At 45.3% G+C, this 20,193-nt stretch overlaps 1 protein-coding gene across 1 annotated transcript in view; it reads right to left on the bottom strand.

Moving 5' to 3' along the window:
* Positions 1-253: 253 nt before the first annotated feature.
* acap3 (ArfGAP with coiled-coil, ankyrin repeat and PH domains 3) overlaps positions 254-20,193 on the bottom strand; it is a 142,725-nt gene continuing 122,785 nt past the window's right edge. Inside the window, exons 25-26 of the mRNA XM_062965804.1 lie at positions 16,845-16,906; positions 254-3,731 (exon numbers count right to left, since the gene is read on the bottom strand). Of these exons, the coding sequence (XP_062821874.1) occupies positions 3,625-3,731; positions 16,845-16,906 (169 nt within the window). The 3' untranslated portion in view covers positions 254-3,624. The remainder of the gene's footprint in view (positions 3,732-16,844; positions 16,907-20,193) is intronic.

The following is a 20,193-nucleotide window of genomic DNA, read 5'->3' as shown; positions in this document are numbered from 1 at the left end:
TGCAATCCATGAATTTCATGGAATTTGGTGTACCAGAAACCAGGAAACCCAAGACCAAAAAAAGAGAGAGGTGTGTTATGTAAGAAGTATCTACAACACCGTAGCTCTAACTCGATATCTTTGGCAACATGCCTTGAAGCCATAAACATGTACCCAATAAATCTCACCTTATAAAAGGCCCCGGGAGATTGTTTTCTCATCTGCCGAAAAGAGGATCAGACCAGAACGGCGACAAGGAAACAGGGGAAGGTGGTGGGATTGAGAAGGCATCACTCCCATCTTTATTTATCATGTTTTCCTCCAACATCCCATCATCCACCCACATACATCTCCACCCTCCTATTGAAACCCTTTTAAAAATACATTTCGTTTGCCTTGGAGATATATTACATTTTTTTTCCAGGATATAAACATGCTCAATGGAAGGCAGTTTCAGAGGAGGACGTCTGCAGACCAGTACAGACTGTCCGACCACTCTGCGTTGGAACTAGGAAAGAATAATACCAATAATAATAATAATAATAATAATAATAATAATAATAATACTGTTGTCCTGACACATTGGCAGGTTTGTAATTGCAAAATTGCATGTACATTTTATTAAAATGTTCTCCTAGCAATCTCTAGGTTCTCCAGCATGATTCAATAGTTCGCGTCCAGCGCTTGTGCTGGAGAGTATAGACCAGGCAAACTTCGGCCTCCAGGTTTTTTGGACTACAACTCCCACAATTCCTACTAGAGTTGACGTCTAAAATACCTAGAGGGCTGAAGTTGGCCCATACCTGGTCTAGAGATTCCTACAAAGGCATTCTGTCAAGGTAAAATAATAATAACAACAACAACAAGTAAGTCAAGGTGGCTCCAGTGGTGATCGGCACACTGGGCACAGTGCCTAAAGACCTTGGCCAGCATTTGAAAACCACCGGCGTTGACAAAATCACTATCTGTCAGATGCAAAAGGCCACCCTACTTGGATCTGCACACATTATTCAGCGATACATCACATAGTTCTAGACCAGTGATTCCCAAAGTGGGTGCTACCGCCCTGGAGCAATCCAGGGGGGCGGTGATGGCACCTATTAGGACACGGGGGCGGGGCCAGGGGAGGGGCGGGGCCTCTTCCCAAGAGCCCGAGACAGGGCTGAGAATCTATACCTCTCCTGAAGCGCTTGTTGGGACACAGAGGGCGGAGCTAGGGAAGGGGGCGGGGCCTCCTTCCAAGAGCCTGAGATAGGGCTGAGCCTCTATATTTCTCCTGAGAGGCCTTTTAGGTCTAAAGGGCAGGGCTGGGGTGGGGCTAGGGGCGGGGCCTCCTTCCAAGAGCCTGAGACAGGGCTGAGCCTCTATATTTCTCCTGAGAGGCCTGTTAGGACTAAGGGCGGGACTAAGGGCGAGACAGGGCTGAGCCTCTATACCTCCCCTGAGGCACTTGTTGGAACACACGGGTGGGGTAGAGAGGTTCAGCCCCGTCAGGCACTCGGGAAGAGACCCCGCCCACTCCTCTAGCCCCGCCCCGTGTCCTGGCAGGCGCTACAGGACAGGGATAGATGCTCATCCCTGCCTCAGAGCTCGTAACTCCGCCCATCCCAGTCCTGGCTGCCCATTTGTGGCCCTGCCCCCTCCCTCTCCCCCTCCCAGCCCTGTATCTTGGACTAGGGGAGAGGCTCAGCCCCGCCCTCTTGAACCAAAGACACACCCACCCCTCTAAGCCACGCCCCTTCCCAGGGGGCGCTGAGTCATATTTTTTCTGGAAAGGGGGCGGCAGGTCAAATAAGTTTGGGAACCACTGTTGGAAAGTGTCCGATGTGTAATCCAATACAACAGCCAGCATAGTGATCGTATTTACTAAGTACTAATCTTGTTGTGTATCCAATAATAATAATAATAATTTTGAATTCAACCTTTGAGCTTTTCCAAGGAACTCTCAACCAGGAGAGGGCCCTGATGGGTTTCTAGAAGAAACTTCTTTCTCCAACTTCCAGTTGTCCAAATTTCACCTGTGGGTTTCAAAGTCAACGGTTGGGTTGTGCAGGGATCCTATGCAGTACAAGCAGAAGAAACTAGAGGCGTGGTCTCAGGATGCTCAAAAGAAATGCTCATCAAAAAAAACTCCCATTCAAAAAAATGTTGGCCATCCAGTCCAATGCTCCACCATGCAGGAAGCCCAAATGAAAGCCCTTCTGACCATTGGGCTTCTGCTTAAAACAGTGGTTCCCAGTCTGTGGTCCATGGCCCACCAGTGGTCCCTAAGAACTAAAATATGGTCCGTAGCTTCACTGTTACTACATCATTGCAACGAGAGCGACTGGTTTTATAGTGCCAAGGCTTATTAAATATGATTTTCTGTGGGCAAGCAGATGGCAACTACTTGATGGCCTATGTTCTGTTTCAGAAACTAGAGCTGATGTGGTCTATCCAATGCAATTTTCTGAATAAGCACCTGTAATGAAGTATGAATTTTTGGTTTACAGATGTTATGTTTAATTGTGTATTTGTGTTTTAAATGGGTGAGTATTGCAGTTATTGCTTCTCTGCACTCAGAGGCTGGTTGCCATGGAGAAGTAAGCAGAGCCAACTGCCGTTTTGTTGAAGAAGTGCAGTGTTTTAAAAAAAGGAGGTCAGTCTGTGCTCTGATGAGGCACAGGGAAGATTGATCCTAGGTTGAGGGGATCAAGGGAGACTCAATTGTTCATTTTGAGTCGGTTTAAAATAAGTTTGGTGAATTATTTTAAGTAGTCTGTGTCCTAGTAAGGAACAGAGAATCTGTGAACGTATATCACAGGGGTGACTATGGTTTAAAAGTGGCAGAGGATGAAGTTCTGACTACTTTAAGTTAAAGAAGTGACACTTTAGAGAGTTTGACTCATCTTATTCTAATATTGTAACTGTTAATGAAAGTGCCTCTAAGTGAGAACAATATTGTAACCACTAAGCTCTCTGCCTGAATAAACTTGTTATTGTTTCTCCAACATCTAAGCCTCTGTCGCATATATTATAAACTAAGTTACGCTACCATCTAAAGTGAAGAAGAAAAAGGAAAAAAAAGGAAAAGGTCTCCTCTCTGAGTCTTTGGTGGTTGCATCTTCGCAAATTGGAGACAGCGGTGGGATAAAAAGATTGCCCCTGCCTGAAAGAACCTCAGTAGTTCTTAACTCCTTTACAGCACCCCAGATAACCAAACCAAATCCAGAGTTGACCAAAAATTGATTTGTAACCCTTTTGGTACTAATGCTGGAGAGTGGTCCCTGGTCAAAGTGGTCTCTGGTCAAAGGAAATCTAGAATAAGGCCAAGTTTTCAACTTTGTTTGTGCTTTTACATACATTCTAACTGCGTCTCCAATTCGCTTCTGACACGATAAATAAATAAAAAGCCCATGTAATAGGACAACCATCTTTTGAGTATCTTCAGACATGTCTCCAGCTTCTTCTGTGGATTCTATTGGATGCTCTCCATAGATTTCTTCCCAATGTACCAACACCAAAGGTGCTTAAGAACCAATCCTATTTTTCATTCACCAACAACCTGCCACCTACAAAATGTCTAGTATGTAGTGTGTGACCTTGACTCTTGTTCCAAAGCTGGAAGGATCCACAATTGTGAGAAAGCAACCAAGATGCCCGCGGCTATCTGTAGGAGTGTCCGAAATGCAGGCTTCGATGGTTGAGTTTCTCCGGATTATTTGACGCCATGTGAGAAAATTCCCGGAAAATGTCAAGGTAGGTGGCATCTCCTGTGGAAGGAAGGAAGGAAGACACTGATGCTCGGCTCACTAGCCCTTTGGAAAAGGCATCAAGGACATAAACGATAACAGAACTGCATTCCATTGGAAGGTGACCATAGAATTGCACTGGAGGACATAGGGAGGGCCTCCCTCTAGGAATCTCTAGGTCATCCAACATGATGTCCAGATGATGTTGTCATTCCATGGGACCTATTTGGGTTAGATGCTCTTAGTTCCATTCCTCAGCTGAGACATCTCTGGTTTGGTTGGACCTGTCAGTAGTTACACTACCGCCAGCACAGCTCTCAGCGTCCTCGGAACGGCAAGGTGCAGACTGTGCAAGGAAACCGACAAAACCATTGATCATATCCTCAGCTGCTATAGGAAAATTGCACAGACAGACTACAAACAGAGGCACAACTATGTGGCCCTAATGATCCATTGGAACTTATGTCTCAAGTACCACCTCCCAGCAGCAAAGAACTGGTGGGATCACAAACCTGCAAAAATATTGGAAATGAACACACAAAGATATTGTGGAAATCATTGATCATATCCTCAGCTGCTGTAAGAAAATTGCACAGACAGACTACAAACAGAGGCACAACTATGTGGCCCAAATGATTCATTGGAACTTATGCCTCAAGTACCACCTCCCAGCAATAAAGAACTGGTGGGATCACAAACTTGCAAAAATATTGGAAAATGAGCACGCAAAGATACTGTGGGACTTCCGAATCCAGACTGACAAAGTTCTGGAACACAACACACCAGACATCACAGTTGTGGAAAAGGAAAAGGTTTGGATCATTGATGTCGCCATCCCAGGTGACAGTCGCATTGACGAAAAACAACAGGAAAAACTCAGCCGCTATCAGGACCTCAAGATTGAACTTCAAAGACTCTGGCAGAAATCAGTGCAGGTGGTCCTGGTGGTGATCGGCTCATTGGGTGCCGTGCCAAAAGATCTCAGCCGGCATTTGGAAACAATAGACATTGACAAAATCACGATCTGCCAACCGCAAAAGGCCACCCTACTGGGATCTGCACGCATCATCCAAAAATACATCACACAGTCCTAGACACTTGGGAAGTGTTCAACTTGTGATTTTGTGTTACGAAATCCAGCATATCTATCTTGTTTGCTGTGTCATAAAATAAAATAACAATAATACACTATTATAATGGTATATTTATATTATATGTAATATTACTAATAATATTACAATATAGTGCTATGGTACAATATGGTAATATATAATGCTTATACTGTGCTATACGAATAATATAATATACTAGCCGTGCCCGGCCACGTATTGCTGCAGCGAAGTATGGTGGTATGGGAAATAAAGTATTGAATTGATGATAGTTAAGGTAAAGGGTAAAGGTTTTCTCCTGACATTAAGTCCAGTTGTGTCTGACTGCACACTGAAGTGGATTATATGGCAGTGTGGAGTCAAGATAATCCAGTTCAAAGCTGATAATATAAGATTATAAATGGGTTATATAGCTGTGTGGAAGGGCCTTGAGTCTACACTGCCATATAATCCAGTTCAAATCTGTATTTTATAGGACTAAGTGAGGTCTAACTCTGCCTGTCCCCTGGACTGAGTGGATTGCTAGGAGACCAAGTGGGCGGAGCTTAGCCTTTGGATAAAAACAATTATTCCTCTCCCTCTAATTAGGACTTTATTTTTCTTTTCTTTTTGTTGTATGAACGTAGAGGCATGGGTGAGGGGTTGTGTTTCTGGGATGTGTAGTTTTGTTGTTTTGTCCTAGGCCGAAACCTCATTACCCTTTTATATATATAGATTGTATGTACATATGGCTTGTAAGCTGCCCTGAGTCCCCTTTCGGGGTGAGAATTGTGGGATAGAAATGTCGCTAATAAATAAATACTGATGTCGGAAAAAGGTTGGGCACCACTGCTCAGGATCTTTCTTTTTTCTTTTTGTCCGAAAGTGTGAAGGTTAATATAGGAAAAACGAAAGAGACAAAGAGATCACGACATAAATAACAAGAGGCAATGCAGGAGGAGGTAAAAGACTTTACTCTAGATTTTTTTATTATTATTATTATTAACAGTGTTTCAAGAGACAATAGAAGGAAAGGGGAGAAAGAGGGAGGGCAGTAAGACACCAGATCAGCATGTGGATGCCAGAATGGTCCTTGTTTTGTTTTCTGTTAAAATCATACAAAGAGAACTCATATACAAAGTGTTTGGCTCCATAGTAAAGAGAAGGAGTAGGGAGATTGGACAGAGGAACGGGGAAGAATAAGGAACCAGTGTTACAGAGATTGTACTGTCAAAGCAGGTCAAAGTGACAGAGGAGTGAGTTAATATGCTGGAAAATATGTACAGAGAGTGTCAATCCGCCCACCCGGCCCCTCTTTCTCAACCCAACGGTCCAAAACCCAAACCATACTTTGCAACTCCAGCATTTCACAGATGGAAACGTGGTTGGAATGAGGAAAAGTCAACTAGGAAAGGCTAGGCTTCCTCCAGCTTTCCTGGTTGAGTTTGAACCCATTTCACAGCAAGAGGAAAGTGGGAGCAGGAGAAACGAAACCGGGACCTTTTCAAAGCAATCGAACAAGTGGGACGGCGGAAGATTAACCAGGATTGTCGCTGCCAAATCAGGACTTTGTGCCAGGGTATATAGTTATATAAAATACGTATACAAATCAAACATCAACTAAAAATAAATCAGCATTTGCAAGACTTACTAATAAGTTGGTTTTCCCTTTTTATGAAGTACAGCTGAAGCATTTGCTGCAGAGTCTAATGTAAACACTGACAGATTTGTATCAATGTTTTCAACGGCCACTAGGTGGCATTTAGAAACATTTCACAGATTTTTTTGTGACTCCCAACATTGAGCTAAGGCAGTGGTTCCCAAATTTATTTGGCCTACCGCCTCCTTTCCAGAAAGGGGGTGTGGCTTAGAGGAGTAGGCGTGGCTCCTGCTCAAGAGGGCGGGGCTGAGCCTCTCCAGTAGTCCAAGATGCAGGGCTGGGAGGGGGAGGTGGGTGGAGCCACAAATGGGCGGCTAGGACTGGGATGGGCGGAGCTCTGAGGCAGGGCTGAGCTTCTATCCCTGTCCTGCAGCGCCTGCCAGGACACAGGAGGTGGGGCTAGAGGAGGGGGCAGGGTCTCTATACCCCACCCCCATGTTCTAACAAGCTCTTGGGAAGAGGCCCCGCCCCTAGCCCCGCCCTTTAGTCCTAAAATGCCTCTCAGAAGAGGTATAGAGGCTCAGCCCTCTCTCAGGCTCTTGGAAGGAGGCCCCGCCCTCACCCCTAGCCCCGCCCTCTGTGTCTCAACAAGCACCTCAGGAGAGGTATAGATCCTCAGCCCTGTCTCAGGCTCTTGGAAGGAGGCCCCGCCCTCACTCCTAGCCCCGCCCTTTAGTCCTAAAAGGCCTCTCAGAAGAGGTATAGAGGCTCAGCCCTGTCTCAGGCTCGTGGAAGGAGGCCCCGCCCTCACCCCTAGCCCCGCTCTTTAGTCCTAAAAGGCCTCTCAGGAGAAGTATAGAGGCTCAGCCCTGTCTCAGACTCTTGGAAGGAGGCCCTGCCCACTTCCCTAGCTCCGCCCTCTGTGTCCCAACAAGCGCCCCAGGAAACATATAGAATCTCAGCCCTGTCTCGGGCTCTTGGGAAGAAGCCACACCCACCCATCTAGCTCCGCCCCCTGTGTCCTAACAGGCACCTCAGTTGCTCAGCCCTGTCTCCGGCACTTTGGAAGAGGCCCCGCCCCTCCTCTGGCCCCGCCCCCGTGTCCTAATAGGTGCCATCACCGCCCCCCTGGATCACTGCAGTGCCCATCAGGGGGCGGTAGCGCCCACTTTGGGAGTCACTGAGCTAAGGGGATCCCATTTGGAGTCGGGTCCCATATTTTAAGAAGCAGTAGACTATACATACACCCTGCTTCTTAAACGGTGGGTTACAACCCCAAACGGGGTTGCCGGACTGAAAATGAGGTTCACAAAAAAAAAATTGGCAATAATAAAAAATTTCTGAATGCCACCTAGTGGCTATTTTAGACATTGCATGAATCTGTTAGCAACAATGTGCAGCAAATGCTTCAGCTATACTTCATAACAAGTGAAAATCACTGATCTATGCTGATCTATGATCTGTAAATGTTTGATTTGTATACGTATTTTATATATCTATACACATGGATACATTTCTCGGATGGTAAGGAAAATGTTTAAACAGCCCTGACGTATATGGATGTTATCAAATCGTAAGTATAACTGTTTGAATATAATATTGTTCCAAGCTCTTAGACAAAGGTGGGGGAAGAGGTATGTTTGCTGGATTTCGTTTTATTTTTAAATACACTCCCTAAGCAACTGTACAAGAAGAAGAAGAAAAACAACATGAATTAATTACAACCGAACTGTCTTAAAAGAAGAAAAATGTCATTGCACTCACCCTCTGGGGGTTCTCTTGGTAATAAATTAAATTAAATTCACAACGTCACCCATTTGAAGAAAGAGACGGCAAATAATTCGTTAACGAAAAAAGAAGAACTTTACAAATAATAATAATCATAATAATAACAACAAAAGGACCCGATACTGTTCGGAAAAACAAAGTGCACACAGTTGTTTTTTTTTTATACATTGGATTGAAAGAAGGTACCGATAATATTTTAAATATCTTAAATAAGGGGAAGGGGGAAACCCTGCCCTCTCCTAGGGTTGCCAACTTTTGCTTATACCATCTCTGTACACTTTCCATATTTTTAAATGCTCCCGTGACACCCGCCCAGAAATGCCAACAAAAATGGAAGGGCAGCAGAACGGCCTGGAGTTGTTGGGAAAAATTACTTATAATTGACAAAGTTCTCAGAAAACCCACAGCCAACAACCAGATGAATGGTGGAGGAAGCTACTGGAATATAATATGAAGTTGACTGGTAAAATGAAAATGGGACCAGAAGTATGGGCTAGTGGAATTGGCCTACTGGAAATGCAAAGAATCCAGACTACTTTATCTTACAGAGTCCATAGAGTAAACCTTTCTCCCTGGTAGCCTTCAAGATCCATAGATCTCATCCTGGCTCCAGCAAAACTCCTCAATTCAAGATCCAGATACGAGTCCCTCAACTGAACCGTTCCCGGAAAGCAGTGGTTCTCAACCTGTGGGTCACCAAGTGTTTTGGCCTACAACTCCCAGAAATCCCAGCCAGTTTACCAGCTGTTGGGATTTCTGGGAGTTGAAGACCTAAACCATCTGGAGACCCCAGGCTGAGAACCACTGATCTAAAAGAAGGTAATGTTCTCCAAGTGGAACATCATGGGAGTTGGAAGAAGTTGATGTTTTTCAGGTGGAACATCATGGGAGCTAGCAAAACGTGATGTTCTGCAACTGGAACATCATGGGATCTAGAAGTTGATGTTATCCAGGTGGAACATCATAGGATCTAGAACAGTGGTCCTCAACTGGGGGTTTCCCAGATGTTTTTGGCCTACAACTCCCAGAAATCCCAGCCAGTTTACCAGCTGTTGGGATTTCTGGGAGTTGAAGACCAAAATTATCTGGGGACCCCAGACTGAGAACCACTGATCTAGAAGAAGGTGATGTTTTCCAAATGGAACATCATGGGAGTTAGAAGAAGTTGATGTTCTTCAGGTGGAACATCATGGGAGCTAGCAAAACGTGATGTTCTGCAAGTGGAACATCCTGGGATCTAGACGTTGATGTTATCCAGGTGGAACATCATAGGATCTAGAACAGTGGTCCTCAACCGGGGGTTTCCCAGATGTTTTTGGCCTACAACGCCCAGAAATCCCATCCAGTTTACCAGCTGTTGGGATTTCTGGGAGTTGAAGACCAAAATTATCTGGGGACCCCAGGCTGAGAACTACTGATCTAGAAGAAGACAATGTTCTCCAAGTGGAACATCATGGGAGTTAGAAGAAGGTGATGTTCTTCAGGTGGAACATCATGGGAGCTAGAAGAAGCTGATGTTCTCTAGGTGGAACATCATGAGAACTAGAAAAAGGTGATGTTCTGCAAGTGGAACATAATGGGATCTAGAAGAAGTTGATGTTATCTAGGTGGAGCATTATAGGAGCTAGAAAAAGGGTATTGTTCTGCAAGTAGAACATCATGGGATCTAGAAGAAGCTGATGTTCTGCAAGTGGAACATCATGGGATCTAGAAGTTGATGTTATCCAGGTAGAACATGATGGGAGTTAGAAGAAGTTAGTTCTCCAGGTGAAACATCATGGGAGTTAGAAGAAGTTAGTTCTCTAGATGGAACATCATGGGAGCTAGAAAAAGGTGATGTTATCCTAGTGGAACATCATGAGATCTAGAAGAAGTTGGTGTTCTCCAGGTGGAATTCCAAAGGCAAGCAAACAATTGAATCCCACAATTTACTGGATGATTTTTGCTCCCCTTTCATCTCCAATCCCAACCCTGTCATATGAGAACCGATGGCTCAATATGAGTCTAATTCAAGCAGGTCTGATGGGTGGACATCTCAGCTGAAACAGAACTAAAGATCTCAAGAAGAACAGGAGATAATCTGAGAAAGAGGATGGAAAGGAAAAATTCGCCTGCCCATCCTTTTGTTGAACAAAAGATGATGCTGAACACATTTCCAGATCAAATTGTTTTGGGAGAAAAATCAAAAACTCTCACACCCCCTTGTCCATTCTAGCTGCCACTTAATATTTCGTATATGATCACTGAGAGAAATCGCCTACTTCTATGCTGAAAGTAAAATCTCAGTCCATCTCCTGACAAAGACCGTCGAACCCCAGTTACCCTGAGAGTAAGATCGGGTCCCGCTCCAGCAAAAAGGCAGAATAAATAAATAACCCACCCCACCCGGCCCTGTCCCCCCTCCCCAAAACACCCAAATCCCAGAATCCAAGAAATTGAGATTCTCTGAGCCCTCGGCAGACATGCAAATGGTGAGGGAAGGGGTCACAGTCTTTTGCAAGGGCAGGCATGCAAAAACAAAAGACGCAGAGAGAAGAAGTCCCCTTTCTCTGAAGTAGATACGTAGGAAATCCATTGTGACTTAGGAATAGAAGCCCCTTCCCTTGTGTGCTCCAGTTAGCGGTGGCCTCGAAAGGCTTGGGGAGAGTGACTTTATAGGTTACCCCGCCCACCCCTAAAAAAACAAACAAACCAACAAAAACCCATCGCCGGCGATGAGCGTCTTCTTCCAAGCCTCACCATTTTGGTAAGTCTAAAGGTGAAGACAGGCATAATATTTGGAGGGCGAAGACAGATGTGCTCTTGAAGGAGAAGAAGACCCAGCAAAGCATTCCTCCATCTCAGCTCATTCTTGGCTTTGTAGTTTCAGAAGCATCAGCTGCATTTGGTGGCCCGAAATGGAGGAGTCTTGGATAGGAAGTGCAAAAATAACACTTCTAATAACATTCATCAGCTATGGCTAAGATTAAGATTCACCACGTCAGGTTGAAGTGAAAGATCTGGCCGTAGTAAAAGGTTTCTGGATGCCACCTAGTAGAGTTGTGCGAGTAATTCGTTTCTCCCATTTCATCCGTAATTTCGCTACCCTTGAAAGGTCCCTCCCGGAACGAAAATCAGCTCAACACGAAAGCAAGCGGGAGCAGTTACCGGCTCCTCACCTACTTTTCGTGGTGCTCCTCACCCGGCCTCACTGAGAACTGCCACGTGCTCTTTCCCTCAGAGCTCTGCCTGTTGGGCCTCCGTCCACCTCGCCTACTGCCACTCGTCCCCTCCACAGACCGAAGGGAAAGCATCACATGAACAGTGGCATCTTAAGTAACTTTGATGCAGGACGTAATGAAGGATCTAGCCCAGTGATTCCCAAAGTGGGTGCTACCGCCCCCTGGTGGGCATTGCAGCAATACAGGGGGGTGGTGATGGCACCAAATAGGACACGGGGGTGGGGCCAGGGGTGGGCGGGGCTTCTTCCCAAGAGCCCAAGACAGGGCTGAGCCTCTATACGTCTCCTGAGGCGCTTGTTGGGACACAGAGGGCGGAGCTAGGGAAGGGGGCGGGGCGTTCTTCCAAGTGCCTGAGACAGGGCTGAGCCTCTATACCTCTCCTGAGAGGCCTTTTAGGATTAAAGGGCGGGGCTAGGGGCGGGGCTTCTTCCCAAGAGCCCGAGACAGGGCTGAGGATCTATACCTCTCCTGAGGTGCTTGTTGGGACAGAGTGCGGAACTAGTGAAGGGGGCGGGGCCTCCTTCCAAGAGTCCGAGACAGGGCTAAGCCTCTGTACCTCTCGTGAGAGGCCTTTTAGGACTAAAGGGCAGGGCTAGGGGCGTGGCTTCTTCCCAAGAGCCTGAGACAGGGCTGAGAACCTATACCTCTCCTGAGGCACTTGTTGGGACACAGAAGGCGGAGCGAGGGAAGGGGGCGGGGCATCCTTCAAAGAACCCGAGACAGGGCTGAGCCTCTATACCTCTCCTGAGAGGCCTTCTAGGACTGAAGGGCGGGGCCTCTTTCCAAGAGTGCGAGACAGGGCTGAGCCTCTATATACCTCCCCTGAGGCGCTTGTTAGAACACGGGGCGGGGTATAGAGGTTCAGCCCTGTCAGACACTTGGGAAGAAGCCCCGCCCCCGTGTCCTGGCAGGCGCCACAGGACAGGGATAGAAGCTCAGCCCTGCCTCAGAGCTTGTAACTCCGCCCATCCCAGTCCTGGCCCCGCCCCCTCCCCCTCCCAGCCCTGCATCTTGGACTAAGGGAGAGGCTCAGCTCCGCCCTCTTGAGCAAGAGCCATGCCCACCCCTCTAAGCCACGCCTCCTTTTCAGGGGACACTGAGTAATATATTTCTGGAAAGGGGGCGGTAGGCCAAATAAGTTGATCTTGCCCTAAAACTGAGGGGAAGGGGAGCCTGGAGAAGCCCACCCATTGCTGCCAATGAACCAACAATTTTCGTTTGCCCGTTCACGGAAAAAAAACGGCAATTCGGAAAGGGGTCCCTTTTCAGGAGGCGCGCGAAAACGAAAACAGGGGGCTCATGAATGAATCTAAGAGAAATGGATCACAATTCTATACAAATGCACAAGCCTACTGGCTAATTTAGGCCTTGACATAAAAACGAACTCTGCAGCAAATGCTTCAGTTGTACTTCATACAAAGAAAAATCAGCAAATGCTAGTCTTAGTGCAGTGGTTCTCAACCTGGGGTGCCCAGATGTTTTTGGCCTACAACTCCCAGAAATCCCAGCCTCTTTACCAGCTGTTAGGGTTTCTGGGAGTTGAAGGCCAAAAACTTCTGGGGACCTGAGGTTGAGAACCACTGTCTTGGTGTAGGGACCTGGTGTTGTCTCGTATACATTTTCTGAATATAGGATTCTGTTTAGAATTGAATTACTACCCCAGTTTTGTCATCTTAAGGGCTCCTTTTGCCTTTCTCCAGCTCACTTCCATCCTTGCTTGGCCTTCTGAAAAGGCCACTCATAGGAACATCTTCATGGTGTTCTAGCTTTCTTTGTGGTAGCCTTTCTATCTACTAGTATAAACTGCCCTCTTGTGGTGGCATCCAAGTCCTACATACATACATACATACATACCACATACATACCTATTCATTTATTTTGGAGGCCCTACTTCCAAACACAGTTGATCCTTTTTAAGCTGAAATCTCACCAGTATTTCAACTTGGATCATGAAAGGTTTGTGTACCAAGTTAGGTCCAGATCCATGAAGCTCTTGCAGAAGTCTTTGCGGAACACACACACATACATATATATTTTCGCATATATATTTATGTATCTGGAGCCCCTGATGGCGCAGCGAATTAAACTGCTGAGATGCTGAACTTGCTGACCGAAAGGTCGGCGGCTCGAATCCTGGGAGCGGGGTGAGCTCCCGCTGTTAGCCCCAGCTCCTACTAACCTAGTAGTTCTAAAACATGCAAATGTGAGTAGATCAATAGGAAGGTAACAGCGCTCCATGCAGTCATGCCAATTGCCACATGACCTTGGAGGAGTCTACGGACAACGCCGGTGCTTCGACTTAGAAATAGAGATGAGCACCAATCCCCAGAGTCGGACACGACTGGACTTAATAGAGGAAAGCCTTTATCTATGGGCCTCATTGGGCAACGGGTTAAACCCTTGCGTCAGCTGAACTGTTGACTTGAAGTTTAAAGGTTCAAATCTGCAAGATGGGGTGAGCTCCCATCTGTCAGCCCTAGCTTCCCATGCGGGGACATGAGAGAAGCCTCCTAGCAGGATAGTAACAGATTTGGACATCCCCTGGGCAATGTCTCTATAGATGGCTGATCCTCTCATACTAAAAACGACTTGTCTCAATTCATTTCTGACATGATTAAAAACGTATGTATTTATATATCTATTGATCAATAGATAGATAGATAGATAGATGAATAGATAGACCAGTGGTTCCCAAACTTATTTGGCCTGCTGCCCCCTTTCCAGAAAAAATACGGCACAGCGCCCCCTGGAAAGGGGGCGTGGCTTAGAGGGGTGGGCGTGGCTCCTGCTCAAGAGGGCGGGGCTGAGCCTCTCCCCTAGTCCAAGATGCAGGGCTGGGAGGCGAGGTGGGCGGGGCCACAAATGGGCAGCCAGGACTGGGATGGGCGGAGTTACGAGCTCTGAGGTAGGGCTGAGCTTCTATCCCTGTTCTGCGGCTCCTTCCAGGACACAGGGGGTGGGGCTAGAGGAGGAGGCGGGGCCTCTTTTCAAGTGCCTGACGGGGCTGAACCTCTCTACCCCGCCCCCGTGTTCTAACAAGCACCTCAGGGAAGGTATATAGAGGCTCAGCCCTAGCCCTGCCCTTTAGTCCTAAAAGGCCTCTCAGGAGAAGTATAGAGGCTTAGCCCTGTCTCAGGCTCTTGGAAGTAGGCCCCTCCTTCTTCCCTAGCTCCGCCCTCTGTGTCCCAACAAGCGCCTCAGGAGAGGTATAGATGCTCAGCCCTGTCTCAGGCTCTTGGAAATAGGCCCCGCCCCCTTCCCTAGCTCCGCCCTCTGTGTCCCAACAAGCGCCTCAGGAGAGGTATAGATGCTCAGCCCTGTCTCGGGCTCTTGGGAAGAAGCCACACCCACTCTTCTAGCTCCACCCCCTGTGTGTCCTAACAGGCGCCTCAGATGCTCAGCCCTGTCTCTGGCACTTGGGAAGAGGCCCCGCCCCTCCTCTGGCCCCGCCCCCATGTCCTAATAGGTGCAATCACTGCCCCCCTGGATTGCTCCAGCACCCACTTTGGGAATCACTGAGATAGACCAACCAACCAACCAAGGGATGCATAAAAATAAATTGGGCGTAAAGGGTTGCGAGTGGAAAGAGTTTAAGATGCTTTGCCATAACTAATAGCTGGGTTTAGGATGGGTGGCATTTTATTGGCATCCCATATGCTAAGCAATAGTACGTTTTCCAGCACTACCTCAGGGCTCCATCCTGATGGAGGAGATATCTCGAGCTTGTGTAAAGAGCATGAGCATCTGTCTTCGCCCGTCAAAAATTGTGTCCTCATCTTGGAAGCGGCTGCGTTATGGCTTTGAACCAGCTAGGCTTCGCTCCCGGTGAATTTTCCCCCACCCTCCCCGAAAGCCGGAGGACGCGTTTCGCTGGCGTTTAACCTGAGAGCACGTACGGTGGGGAGTCATGCCTCTCGATCCAAGAAACTGCAGCTCATGCAAACGGAAGGGGTCGAACCTTCCAACCTATCCGGTCCCATTGCAAGTTGTGCGCATTGGACAGATCGAAAAAGAAGGAGGCAGAGAGTCTGAGAGAGAGAAACCTTCCACTTCCATCTGGCTCACATTTGGTCCGTAAATATGGTCCTCTTCCACTTTCGAATCATATTTGGTTCTTCCCAAAATAATATTTAAATAGTGGCCAAAAATGGGGAAAGGCAACCTCATATTCTTGATTTAGGCAAATCTAAGACTCGAAATACACTGCGGTGACACCTGGCATGGGCGAACTTGGGCCCGCCAAGTGTTTTGGACTTCAACTCCCACAGTTCCTGGCCTCAGGCCTTTTCTGTATATTTATGATCTTATATTATCTGCTTAGAACTGGATTATATGAGGCCCCTTCTACACAGCTGTATAATATGCACACTGAAGTGGATTCTATGGCAGTGTGGAGTCAAGCTAGTAACCAGCTGCTATAAATCACTACTGACCGAGAGGTCATGAGTTCGAAGCCCGGGTCGGGTTAAGCCTCCGACCATTAAAAAAAAAATAGCCCCGGCTTGCTGTTGACCTATGCAGCCCCGAAAGACAGTTGCATCTGTCAAGTAGGGAAAATTTAGGTACGCTTTATGCGGGAGGCTAATTTAACTAATCTACAACACCATAAAACTGCTCACGAGGAAAAGAATGAGGAAGAACAGCCACCAATGGACGGTGAAGCAACAGCTCCCCCTTTGGCCGGAATCGTGAAGCTGGAAAGATGTTGAAAATGCCTCTGTGTCTGTCTAAAACTGAATGTTGTTTGTCTGTTGGCATTGAATGTTTGCCATATATGTGTTCATTGTAATCCGCCCTGAGTCCCCTTCGGGGTAAGAAAGAAGGGCGGAATATAAATACTGTAAATAAATAAATAATCCAGTTCAAAGCAGATAATATAAGATTATAAATGGGTTATATAGCTGTGTGGAAGGGCCTTGAGTCTACACTGCCATACAATCCAGTGCAAATTAGATAATCTGTGGAAGAGGCCTAAGTGAGGCCTAACTCTGCCTGTCCCTTGGACTGAGTGTGTTGCTAGGAAATCAAGAGGGTGGAGCTTAGCCTTCTTACTGGCAGCAATTGGATAAAAACAATCACTCTTTTATATATATAGATTATTTGGCAGTGGAGATTCAGCCTAAGAGCTCCTACGGACCCAGGTATGAAATGTTTACCTATTTTTCTCCCCCATTCTCTCATTCTCTCTCTCTTCCTTCGTTTTATGAACCGCCCCACCAAAGACATTTCTATGGGTTGTTCCTTTTCTCGTTTTGTTTCTTTCTTTCTTTCCAGGGCTCAGTCAGCATCCTTAAATTTGGACCCCAAAAGAGGAGGAGGAGGAGGAGGCAGCAGGGTTGCGGGAGGAATCACTAACACTCATCTATGTTAAGGCTGATGAACTCCTGTATACATTTCCTGTACTGGAGCTCTGTGGGGCTGTTGTTAGGATATTGACCTGGATGACCAAAAGGACCCTCGGCTTCTCGCATCTCTTCGTTCATTCGGGCCAGACGCAACCTGGAAGAAGGCAAGGGGAGAAATAGTTTGGTGAGCAAGGATCTTCTCGGTGGTGGCTCCCCACCACCGAAATTATAATATTTTCATTACGCAGCGAAAGAGTTTGAATGCCGAAGAATCCCAAATGGATGGGAACAGACTGGGGACTTCATCACATTTATGGTTTTATGGCCGTATTTTAACCTGTGTTTCATTAATGATTGTGATTTTATTTTAAGTCTTTTTAATTTATAATACAATGTAATACTAATAATACAATATAATAATATTAGTTATATATTATACTAGCTTTGCCCGGCCACGCGTTGCTGTGGCGAAGTATGGTGGTATGGGAAATAAAGTATTGAGGAATTGGTGGTAGTTAAGGTCAAGGGTAAAGGTTTTCTCCTGACATTAAGTCCAATTGTGTCTGACTGCACACTGAAGTGGATTATATGGCAGTGTGGAGTCAAGATAATCCAGTTCAAAGCAGATAATATAAGATTCTAAATGGGTAATATAGCTGTGTGGAAGGGCCTTGAGTCTACACTGCCATATAATCCAGTTCAAATCAGATAATCTGTATTTTATAGGCAGTGTGGAAGAGGCCTACGTGAGGCCTAACTCTGCCTGTCCCCTGGGCTGAGTAGGTTGCTAGGAGACCAAGTGGGCGGAGATTAGCCTTCTAACTGGCAGCAATTGGATAAAAACAATTATTCCTCTCCCTCTAAATAGGACTTAATTTTTCTTTTCTTTTTGTTGTATGAACGTAGAGGCATGGATGAGAGGTTATGCTGTCAATTTTCAAGGTTGTGGGGCGTTCAGTTTAGTTGTTTTGTCCTGTGCCGTGATTCCATTACCCTTTTATATATATAGATTATGTGTAATATTATTAATAATATTACAATATACAGATATAGTACAATATGGTAATTTATTGCCAGTATTGTGCTATGCTAATAATATAATATTGTACTAGCTGTGCCCGGCCACGCCTTGCTGTGGCGAAGTCTGGTGGTATGGGAGATAAAGTATTGAGGAACTGGTGGTAGTTAAGGTCAAGGGTAAAGGTTTTCCCCTGACATTAAGTCCAGTCGTGTCTGACTCTGGAGGTTGGTGCTCATCTCCATTTCTAAGCCGAAGAGCCGGCGTTGTCCGTAGACTCCTCCAAGGTCATGTGGGATGACTACATGGAGCGGTGTTACCTTCCCGCCGGAGCAGTACCTATTGATGCACTCACATTTGCATGTTTTCGAACTTCTGGGTTGGCAGAAGCTGGGGCTAACAGTGGGGGCTCTCTCCGCTCCCCCAATTCAAACCTGTGGCCTTTCGGTCCAGAAGTTCAGCAGCTCAGCGCTTTAACACGCTGCGCCATCAGGGGATATTATTTCCTAAAGGTTGTGAATATACAATATTTCTGATTGTTTTTTTTTGTTTGTTGGAGGCAAGTATGAATGCTGCAATTAGGGAAAATGATTAGGATGTAATGGCCTTGCAGCTTTAAAGCCTGGCTGTTTCCTCCCTGAGTGAATTTTTTGTTGGGAGGTGTTAGCTGGCCCTGATTGTTTCCTGTCTGGAATTCCCTTGTTTTCAGAGTGGTGTTGTTTGCGATATTTTATGTGCTTCTACTGTCTGTGGCCCTGAGAAAACAGGATTTGCCAGACTTTGATGATGGGAATACTTTGTTGGGAGGTGTTAGCTGGCCCCGATTGTTTCCTGTGTGGAATTCCCCTGTTTATTTACTGTCCTGGTTTTAGAGATTATATTGTTCTGCATTATTCTATCCCAGTAATTATTTCATATTAAAGAAGAATCTCACTTATCCAACATTCGCTTATACAATGTTCTGGATTATCCAACGCAGTCTGCCTTTTCATAATCAATGTTTTTGTAGTCAGTGTTTTAAATTCATTGTGATATTTTAGTGGTAAATTTGTAAATACAGTACAGTAGAGTCTCACTCAGGGGTCCTCAAACTTTTAAAGCCGAGGGCCGGTCCACAATCCTTCAGACTGTTGAGGGGCCGGATTATCATTTGAAAAAAATACAAACAAATTCCGATGCACACTGCACATGTCTTATTTGTAGTGCAAAAACAACAACAACAATGAAAGAACAATACAATATTTAAAAATAAAACAATTTTAACCAACATACATTGATCAGGATTTCAATGGGAAGTGTGGTCCTGCTTCTGGCCAATGAGATAGTCAAGTTAATTAGGGTTGTTGTTGTTGTTGTTGTTGTTGTTGTTGTTGTGTGCCTTCAAGTCATTTCAGACTTTGGGCGAGCCTAAGTCTAAAATTTATTTATTATTTATTTACTGCATTTATTTACTACATTTGTATCACACCCTTCTCACCCCAAAGGGGACTCAGAGTGGCTTACAAATTATATGTACATACAATATATTATATTATTAGCATAGCACAATATTAGAATTATATATTACTATATTGAACTATACCACTATACTGTAATATTATTAGTAATATTATATGTAATATACAATATATAATTAATATTATTATTTGGTATTATTATTAGTATTATATTGTATTACATTATAATATTATTATCAATATTATATGTATATACAATATATTATATTATAAAACTGAGGGCAGGGGCCAGGTAAATGACCTCGGAGGGCCGCATCCGGCCCCCGGGCCTTAGTTTGGGGACCCCTGGTCTCACTTATCCAACATAAACGGGCCGGCAGAACGTTGGATAAGCGAATATGTTGGATAATGAGGAATTAAGGATAACCCTATTAAACATCAAATTAAGTTATGATTTTACAAATTAAGCACTAAAACATCATGTTAGACAACAAATTTGTCAGAAAAAGTAGTTCAGTACACAGTAATGCTATATAGTAATTACTGTATTTATGAATTTAGCACCAAAATATCACGATATATTGAAAGCATTGACTACAAAAATGCGTTGGATAATCCAGAACGTTGGATAAGCGAGTTTTGGATAAGTGAGACTCTACTGTAAATACTACATAGCATTACTGCGCATGGAACTACTTTTTCTGTCAAATTTGTTGTATAATATGATGTTTTGGTGCTTAATTTGTATAACGATTACCTAATTTGATGTTTAATTGGCTTTTCCTGAATCCCTTCTTATTATCCAACATATTCACTTATCCTGCCGGCCTGTTTACGTTGGATAAGTGAGACTCTACTGTATATTTGTAATCTTATATTATCTGCTCAGAACTGGATGATATGAGGCCCCTTCTACACAGCTGTATAAAATGCACACTGAAGTGGATTATATGGCAGTGTGGAGTC

This window comes from Anolis carolinensis, unplaced genomic scaffold (genome assembly GCF_035594765.1).
Source record: "Anolis carolinensis isolate JA03-04 unplaced genomic scaffold, rAnoCar3.1.pri scaffold_15, whole genome shotgun sequence".
NCBI classification, from domain to species: domain Eukaryota; kingdom Metazoa; phylum Chordata; class Lepidosauria; order Squamata; family Dactyloidae; genus Anolis; species Anolis carolinensis.
Note: the sequence above shows the minus strand (reverse complement) of the source record. Positions and strands in the feature narration are given on the sequence as shown.